The 8,634-nt window shown below is 51.4% G+C and overlaps 5 protein-coding genes across 5 annotated transcripts; 2 read left to right on the top strand and 3 right to left on the bottom strand.

The window, feature by feature from the left end:
- Window positions 1–591: 591 nt before the first annotated feature.
- On the top strand, window positions 592–4,488 carry LOC111078608 (pre-mRNA-processing factor 19). Its single transcript, XM_022373415.2, has 3 exons — window positions 592–722; window positions 792–2,145; window positions 4,195–4,488. The coding sequence occupies exons 1-3, from the start codon at window positions 704–706 to the stop codon at window positions 4,337–4,339; spliced, it is 1,518 nt and encodes a 505-aa protein (XP_022229107.1). The 5' UTR covers window positions 592–703; the 3' UTR covers window positions 4,340–4,488.
- Window positions 2,199–4,428, bottom strand: LOC111078609. The gene is made up of 7 exons (XM_022373417.2): window positions 4,021–4,428; window positions 3,884–3,960; window positions 3,714–3,823; window positions 3,010–3,643; window positions 2,803–2,936; window positions 2,494–2,734; window positions 2,199–2,427 (listed from the first exon to the last, which is right to left on the bottom strand). Exons 1-7 carry the CDS (start codon window positions 4,058–4,060, stop codon window positions 2,230–2,232), a joined length of 1,434 nt encoding a protein of 477 aa, XP_022229109.2. The 5' UTR covers window positions 4,061–4,428; the 3' UTR covers window positions 2,199–2,229.
- Window positions 4,489–5,169, bottom strand: LOC111078611 (ragulator complex protein LAMTOR2 homolog). The gene is made up of 3 exons (XM_022373420.2): window positions 5,018–5,169; window positions 4,772–4,958; window positions 4,489–4,705 (listed from the first exon to the last, which is right to left on the bottom strand). Exons 1-3 carry the CDS (start codon window positions 5,083–5,085, stop codon window positions 4,583–4,585), a joined length of 378 nt encoding a protein of 125 aa, XP_022229112.1. The 5' UTR covers window positions 5,086–5,169; the 3' UTR covers window positions 4,489–4,582.
- A 91-nt stretch (window positions 5,170–5,260) lies between these two features.
- LOC111078610 (mitochondrial ribonuclease P protein 1 homolog) lies at window positions 5,261–6,934 on the top strand. Its single transcript, XM_022373419.2, has 2 exons — window positions 5,261–5,342; window positions 5,411–6,934. The coding sequence occupies exon 2, from the start codon at window positions 5,561–5,563 to the stop codon at window positions 6,905–6,907; it is 1,347 nt and encodes a 448-aa protein (XP_022229111.2). The 5' UTR covers window positions 5,261–5,342; window positions 5,411–5,560; the 3' UTR covers window positions 6,908–6,934.
- On the bottom strand, window positions 6,904–8,584 carry LOC111078606 (dynein assembly factor 3, axonemal homolog). The gene has a single exon (XM_022373414.2). It carries the CDS (start codon window positions 8,476–8,478, stop codon window positions 6,928–6,930), a length of 1,551 nt encoding a protein of 516 aa, XP_022229106.2. The 5' UTR covers window positions 8,479–8,584; the 3' UTR covers window positions 6,904–6,927.
- Window positions 8,585–8,634: the final 50 nt, after the last annotated feature.

The following is an 8,634-nucleotide window of genomic DNA, read 5'->3' as shown; positions in this document are numbered from 1 at the left end:
AATTAAAGGAAATAAGGTATACAAAAGTCCATACGCATAGAATAAACTTGGTTAACCAGCAACAATGACGCCACATTTAGTCAACATTTACGTTTTATGCTTTGGCCGTTTTTGTTTGAACCTTTTTATGTAAACAATGCAGTAAAAAGAACTTCTGAAAACTAGCCAATCTAGTAGAAAGTTAATGTATCTATCGGATAAAATGATTTTTTTGGGCTGAGACGGCTAACCAACTCGTAATATTAAACTGAATATCAAACACATGGAATACGATTTCAATCAATAAAATAGATCGTTATCCCATTGTCGACCAGGGGGGCATTTAATATATCCACGAAATTATGTAATTTTAACATATTTTACGCATTACAGGTGAAAGATGTCGGTGGTAATTTTTGTTTTGTAAGTAAAGAGGAGGATGGAGCTACAAGGAGGCTTTACAAACAGTATTATTTTCCGCGGTTTAACAAAGGGTGCTCAACTTTATAAATAGAAGGGTGTTAAGTGGGTTAAGTCTCGTTTGATCGCCGGATTGCCCTGGTTTTTTTATGGTATGGTATTTAAATGGCATTTATTGGTATTTAATGGTATTTATTTTTTGGCCGGATTTGCCGGACAATTTTTGCGCTTGATTTGGAAAAACGTGTAAAAAACGTATATAGCAAAAAAGAAGCCGCTAAACAGCATATAAACACGCATAGCAATGGCTTTGGTTTGCGCACGTAAGTAACTGTACATTTCTAAAGCGACTTTGAGTGGAAACTCACTTTTTCCGTCGTCCGTCCCCCCAGTGACAAACGAAGTCCCCGAGACGCCCGTCGTGTCTCCACTCTCTGGAGCCGTCTTCGAGAAGCGGGTGATTGAAAAGTATTTATTGGAGAATGGCTGCGATCCCATTAGCGGCAAGGAGTTGAAGGCGGAGGATTTAATTGAGCTGAAAACGCCTGCGTTGGTTAAACCCAAGCCGCCCAGTGCCACCAGCATACCGGCTACTCTGAAAACAATGCAGGACGAGTGGGACGCCCTAATGATCCACTCGTTCACACAGCGCCAACAGCTGCAGACAACGCGTCAAGAGTTGTCCCATGCCCTGTACCAACATGACGCCGCCTGCCGCGTAATTGCACGTCTGAACAAGGAAGTGGCCGCTGCTCGGGAGGCTCTGGCCACGCTGAAGCCCCAGGCCGGTGTTATGAATGCACCGACGACGATTCCACAGCCGGCACTGGCCTCTGAAGCTGGCGGGGCCGCAGCACACCCTATGGAGCAGGCTGGCATGAATGCAGAGGTGATACAGAAGCTTCAGGACAAGGCCACAGTGCTCACGCAGGAGCGCAAGAAGCGTGGACGCACTGTGCCTGAGGATCTGGTCTCGCCAGATCAGGTGAAGAGCTTCCTAACGGTGGCCTCCCACCCTGGCCTGCATTCGGCTTCGGTGCCCGGAATCCTGGCCCTCGACATCAATAGTGCCGACCACAGCAAGATCCTGACCGGCGGCAATGACAAGAACGCGACCGTCTTCAACAAGGACACCGAGCAGGTTGTGGCCATCCTCAAGGGGCACACCAAGAAGATCACCAAAGTAATCTACCATCCCAACGAGGACACAGTCATCACCGGCTCCCCCGACATGAATATTCGCATCTGGCACGTTCCCACATCCCAGACGCAGCTACTCCTGCGCTGCCATGACGGACCGGTGACCGGACTCTCGCTACACCCCACTGGCGACTACTTGCTCTCCACATCGTCTGACAAGCACTGGGCCTTCTCGGACATACGCACTGGACGGCTGCTCACAAAGGTTATCGACACGGCCGAGGTTGGCCTGACGACGGCCCAGTTCCATCCTGACGGCTTGATTTTCGGTACGGGCACTGTCGATTCTCAAGTCAAGATCTGGGATCTGAAGGAGCAGAGCAATGTGGCGAACTTCCCCGGCCACACTGGTCCCATTTCGGCCATATCCTTCTCGGAGAACGGCTACTACTTGGCCACCGCAGCGGACGACGCTTGTGTCAAGCTGTGGGATTTGCGCAAGTTGAAGAACTTTAAAACAATCCAACTGGACGATGGCTACGAGGTCAAGGATCTGTGCTTCGACCAGAGCGGCACCTATCTGGCCATTGCCGGAACCGATGTCAGGTGAGTCTTCGTTTCTGTATACCTAACTAATAAGAATAAGTCTGATTCGGGTTTATAGATATTTGCATATTGAAATTGATTGAATTAGAGCTTGTTCTTGGGTCGCTGCTGCAGCTGCAAGCGATGATGCTTCTTAAAGTGCTCCATCCAGTTGTGTAGTCGATTCTGCTTGACCAGTGCCCGTCTCGACATTTCCTTCTCCGAAACCATGCGGCGTCGGACCTGCTGCTCCAAGCTGCGGAGCTTAGTCGGCTCAATGCGGTCCAGCTGGGAGAGTAGCTCCTGTTCCAAGACATCGTTAGACAATGTTAGACATCGTAGGCTTAGGTTGAGGATGATTTGACTTACCATAACATAGGATTGGATCTTCTCCACCTTGGCCAGGGTCGTGTCCTGTTCATCCTCGTACGTTGACTTGGCGGCTGCCAGAGGGGCCTGCATGTCTTCCATTGTGCGCCATTGCTTCGACGACTTATGTGCGGGCTTCGGCGGCTGCATCGACTCCTCCTTCTTTTGTTCAGGCTGCACTTTGTTCTGTATGTGCTTAAGGATTACAGGCACAATGCTGTTGAGCTTTATGTTCAGCTTGCTGGGAGGGAGGAGAATACATTAAATATATTTGAACTGATCTCCGAGACTGCCCGCAGCGCAACTCACTCCTTGCAGTAGCTTTGCTCGTAGTCGCTCAACAACTCGGTGGCACGATGCTGGAGACCAGCCACACGACGTTGCAGGAACTCAGGGTCCTTTAGAAAAACGTTTGCCGTCACCTTGCGCTCGAATGTTTTTCGCTGGAACCCCGATAATTGTAAAGAATATGGTGCAAGAAGACACCTAAAAGAATGCAAACGGGATTCCACTCACGGCTTTGTCGTGGAGTATGCCCACGATGTGATTGAGCAGGGCCAGCTGGGTGAAGCGTCGGTTGTAGTTGGAGACCTTTAGGCGGTTCCTTTCGTAGCCCCGAATCCAAATGTCCGCATCCAAGTGATTGCGCTTGGCGAGGTAAGGTCTGACCACTTTCTCCATGTAGTTCTGCACTTGTTGCACCTGTTCGAGGCCGGCTGGATGTCGCTCGCTAATCTCCATGCAGACGATCTCCTTGGGCATGGTCAGCCTGTCCCTGTCCGGACCCTCCTCTGCCTGCTCATCCACCGTGTCATCGAAGTAGCTGATTAGCTTGAGCAGGTACTGGAAGCGGCCGTAGACTTCCTGCACCTCCATTAGGACACGCTGATGCTCGAGCTTCACCTCGTTAAGTTCGTCGGCAACCTTGTTCTCCTTTAGCATCTTCAGCTTCTGTTGGGCCTCCAACATTTTCTTAAACTCTTCCGCCTCCATTTTCTTGAGCGAATCTTCAGCGAACTTGTGAAAGTCGTCCGACTTCTCGTACAGCCTGTCCTGGTGCTCCTTCTCGCGTTTCCTGTCCAGGAACATCTCCTGCGTGGCATAGTACATGAAGCGGTTGCGCGTGATATCGCGCAGCAGTAAAATGTCTCTAAAGGAATGAACAAGTATTCGATGGCTGCTCGCTTTTTCCCAGCTCCCCCTCCCTCCCATTCACTCACGTTTTCATGCGGAACTTTTTGGCCAATCGCTGCGAACTGGCGTCGGTTATGTAGTCTGGATCGATGGTGGTCACCACGCATGGAGCCCGGGGATTGCCGATTTCGCCGCGCTGTAATGTAACCAAAACGTTAATGCCACTGACTTTCGCAACGTGGTTGTCTGTCCCTACCGCATTGAAGTCATCAATTGACAGATTGATGGGCTTGGGGGCTTCTGGCTCCTTGTGGGTCGGGGGGCGTATGAAATCTGTCCAAGCAAAGCATTTGAATTACACCCTAGCTATCGCTCCCAATACTTCACTGTTACCTTCATATTTGCGATAAACTTTTCTTTTAAATTTTTTCATTTCATTTCATCCGTACCGTCCCGAGCCGTTCTGTTTTTATCTGTGAAACTAGTTTACTTTGTTTTCGGTTGCCATGGCACAGTACTGCCATCGGCTATGGCTACAATATTGATGACATCCGCTTTTCTTTCCAGGGTTTACCTATGCAAGCAGTGGCAGGATCTGAAGATATTCAACGACCACACGGCCCTGGCAACCGGCGTCCGCTTCGGAAAGCATGCACAGTATCTTGCATCCACCAGCATGGACCGCACACTGAAGTTGTATGCCATCGAATAAGCCTGCAGCTGGGGTTGCTGCGACCCAGACGAGCAGATTAGCAACTAAGTCCTAAAGTTCTTTCCAATGTACGAGCATCTAAGCTCTTTTGTGTGTACTTAAAGAACTATTTCAGAAAAATAAACCTGACCCTTCTATCCGAAAGAATACGTGTATTGGCATGTTTAATTACCGACAGTTAGTGTATAAACTTAGAACATATATTCAACGAGACTCCCTCGACTCGGCATGGTCCCGCCTTCCTCACGAGGCCGAAATCATCTTTAGTGGCCGCTCCAAATAGGCGGCCATGGACATGGCCTTTTGCTTGAGTAGTCCCAATCCAACGTGGCTCCTGGCATATAGGCACAGCAGCACACTAGCCACCTGCAAGCAAAGTGATTGAGCTATAGAAGGTCTGAGCACAGAATGTGATTTGTTGGAAACGCTTGCCTGTGTTATGGCCACATGACCGGTCTCGCAATCAATCAGCACAAAGGTCAATCGGTCTTCGCGGAATGCATTCCGTCCATGTTTCTCATAGGCCGCCCAAATATTGCTGGCAATGGCGGCAGTAATGCGAGCATCCTTATCGCCGTAGCCCGAGTAGGCCAAGAGAGCACCCTCCTGGCTGAGCAGACTGTAAGTGCAGACACTGATTACTTTTGACTGCCTTTCAATGATTCGATGATATCTTACAGGGTGTTTTCCACGCCCCCGGTATTCGCCTGGCTGAGAACTTGTGTGAGAGCCTTGGGTTTCAGCATTTTGTGTAGTTTTTTATAATATAAAAGGAAAAAAAACAAAGAAACTGCAATGGCGATCAGCTGTTGTTGGCCGTCCCCTACACGTCACACACCTTGCCACTTTCCTATGCACCTCGTTGTGCTAATACACCGATGTAGAAATTATGTAGAAATTCCATGTATAGGCCCAGTTCCAGTTCCGTTCCGTTTATCGATCCAGTTCAACCAACTTTATTAGTTTTTACTTTTTCCTTATTTTAAAACACAATGCAATACAAGTGAGTGCTTAAAATTAGCCAATCTTTTAGAAATTTGGTTAGTTAATGGGATAAAATTATATTTTCAGTGCACGGATTCCTAGCTAGCTGGTCATACTAAACCGAATATCAAAACCGAGGAATATCATTTCCGACCAGTTCAACTGACACAACTCGACGACGACTAATACAGCTGTTCGAAATTATAAAACAATTTCTGCAAATATTTGGACCGAAAAATGCTGAAAACACTACGGCCATGGAGATTGGCGAGTCACATGCTCAAGGGATGTGCGGTGCCTGCCAGGAGAGCGTCGGATTCATTCAAAACCTTCGGCGGCGAAAATGCGTTTGCCGGCAGTGAAGGGACCCCCAAGAAGTTTGCGAATCCCTTTGCACAGTCCAGTCCAGCGACGAGCGATGGGCCAGCGGAAACCGAGGAGGATCGTGGGAAGAGGAGAAAGGTGCTGCAGCTGGAGGCTGATATTGCGCATCAGGAGGGACGTCGCGTGCCCGCTTTGGACTTTTTCCAGGACCATCACTGGGACCACGTGCTGTCGTTGCCCACAAAATCCGCACGCATTAAATACTACGCCTTTCTGTGGCAGATAAATATGAAAAAGGAGGCGGAGCAGCGAAAGAAAGCACAGCGAGCCGAAGGCACAGAGCGCCGGATCGCCGAGATGCGGAAGGAGCGGGAGGAGAACACCCACATAATCTACGGCCTGGCCCACACCTCGATGTTCCTGCGCATCTACGACACAACGATCAACCACTGGCAAAACAACAGGCTGACGCGGGCAATGCAGTTTGCCCCCAAGATGGTGCTGGACTGCTCCTATGACACGCACATGAACAATCGGGAGGCCTCCTACGCGGCCAAGCAGCTCATGCTGTGCTTCGCCGAGAACCGCCTCAACGACGAGCCCTTCGATCTGCACTACTGCAACGCCCAGTTGGAGGGAAGGTGCATGCAGAGCCTGCAGCGCTACATCCCGACCATGCTCAATCCGGAGTTTCCAATGAATGTGCACAAGCAATGCTTCACTGAGCTTTTTGACAAGCGGAGTCTGGTCTATCTGACGCCGCACTGCCGCGAGGATCTGGTCACATACAACCCGGACGACATATACATAGTTGGCGCCATGGTGGATACGATGAACAACGAGCCCCTGTCGCTGGCCAAGGCGAAGCGGTTGGGTCTGCGCATGGCGCGCCTGCCACTGGACCGATATCTGCAGTGGGGATCTGGTTCCGGAAAATCCCTCACCCTCAACCAAATGATCAACATCATGCTGGACCTGAAGAAAACCGGCAATTGGGACTCTGCGTTGCAGCATGTGCCGCGCAGAAAGGTCGTCGACATGGACACCCAGCGAAGGGCAGAGGATAGTCGAAAGGCTCTTGGGACGCGGGCCAGAAAGCTCAACGTGCGTATCGATCATCTGCTCGACTTCGAGGAGGAGCGCAGGCATACCACGGCCTTTGCCACACCCCCCCAGGTACTGCGTCAACGCAAAGAGGGCATGGAGTTTCAACTGGACACATGGGCAGCGGGAAAGAAGAAAGAGAAAAGGGAGAACTGAATAAACAAAATTTATTGAAATTAAACAAGTTCAGTCATGTTGCTCTCAAGGACCTCTTCTGGCTGGTAGGTCTGACCTGTCTCACTCTTGGATACAGCGTCAGAATCAGCCTCGGCCTCAGCCTTAGGATCATCGTCCTCGTCCTTGTCCTCGTGTGTGTCTGCTGCCTCAGTTTTCTTGTACTTCAGCAGCATATGCTGTGCATTGATGGCCTGGTAATTGATAACACCCTTGAGGCCAGCCTCCTTCATTAGATCCTTGGCCTTGGCCTCGTAGCTCTGCACATTATCCCTGCGCTCCACCGTCATCAGCTTCGTCTCCAAAAGGAACAGGGCCTCGGCACGCAGGCACTGGAAGAACTCTTTGCTCAGGAAGGAGAAGTAGTTGTAGGCAACGAAGGCAATGTCAAAGGTGTTGGTCCAGCGTGCCGCTCCCTGTTGCAGCTGCACCATCTCCATGGGCGACAAATAGTGCACGGTCACATCGGGCACCTGAATCCAGGGTCGATCGTAGCTCACTTGGCCCTCGGCATCGCACTCGTTGTGGGTGAGTAGCGGCGTCATGAGCAACTGAACCGATCCGTAGCGGCGCGATCGAGTGGAATCGTGCTCATAGACGGTATGGGTCTGCAGCTCGTGGAACAGCTCGAGCAGATTGCGCTCGGTCACGTCTGTGGCCCGATAGTCGTTGTCGCCGTGCACGGAGTTGTGCATACGCTCCTCGGCGCTCCGCAGCCCAAAGCCGCAGAAGGGGCCCGTTTGGATGTCGCCCACGTAGCCGCGGTGCAGATAGGTGCGTCCGTTGCGCACCAGCCCCGCAGCGAATGTCTTGTTTGGCTTGCACTGTTCGTACTCGGGGAAAACGAAGGCCACCCCGCACTCCCGCCAGTAGCGGTACTCCTGCGAGCAGATCTGCTGGCCCTCGCGCTCCTTCAGGGTCATGCTCAGGTCCCAGTCGAAGGCGCCGTTGCGGTGGTCGTAGCGAGTGCCCAGCAGGGCACGCGATCGCTGCTCCCAGTAGGTGGCAATGTTGTACTGGTGCCATGGCTGGGGCTGCCAGAAGCTGAAGGCCATCTCGAGGCCGTCGCGCTCCTTGTACTTTAGCCCATCCAAACTGAGCATGGGCGCCAGGCGTCGAAGCTCCTCCTCGTCGGTGACCATTTTGAGCAGTGTGCGAGCCTTGGCTGCCATGTAGTGGTGGGAGCTCGGCCGCATCAACGAGTTCCCGTAGATGTCCATGAAAAGGTGCGCCTTGTAGCCCAAGCTGAAGGACTCTGGCGCCTCCAGGGCCACACCCAGAAGCAGCATATTGCGGGCCGCTATCTCGGCACACCCGTCCAGCACGTATATGTTCAGCTTGGGCTTGTTTTTGTATGTGTAGCGTTTGGCCAGTGTCTTGATTATATGGCGCGGATCGGCTCCGCCGCAGATCAAAATGTTGAGAGCCCCGGAAGGAGCTGCTCCGTCCCCGCATCCCCCCTCCTGCTGATCGGACAGCGGCTCATTCTTGATCTTGAACGCGTTCACATACTCCGCGTATAAGTCGACCGCTGAGCTGAGACCCCAAAACATCTTCACGGGAATTCGATTTATATTGTATATTCGGGATTGGCCTGGTTGCCTTCGGGCTACCTCTATTCTGTTTCAATCTGTTTATTATATTTGACTTGACTATTGACTTCGGTTGCTGGGACTACTTGTGTGCGTTGTCCTGGCAACGCCTTGCCT

The sequence above is a fragment of the Drosophila obscura genome, unplaced genomic scaffold (genome assembly GCF_018151105.1).
Source record: "Drosophila obscura isolate BZ-5 IFL unplaced genomic scaffold, ASM1815110v1 contig_25, whole genome shotgun sequence".
Classification (NCBI taxonomy): Eukaryota; Metazoa; Arthropoda; class Insecta; order Diptera; family Drosophilidae; genus Drosophila; species Drosophila obscura.
This window is presented reverse-complemented; position numbering and strand designations above follow the sequence as displayed.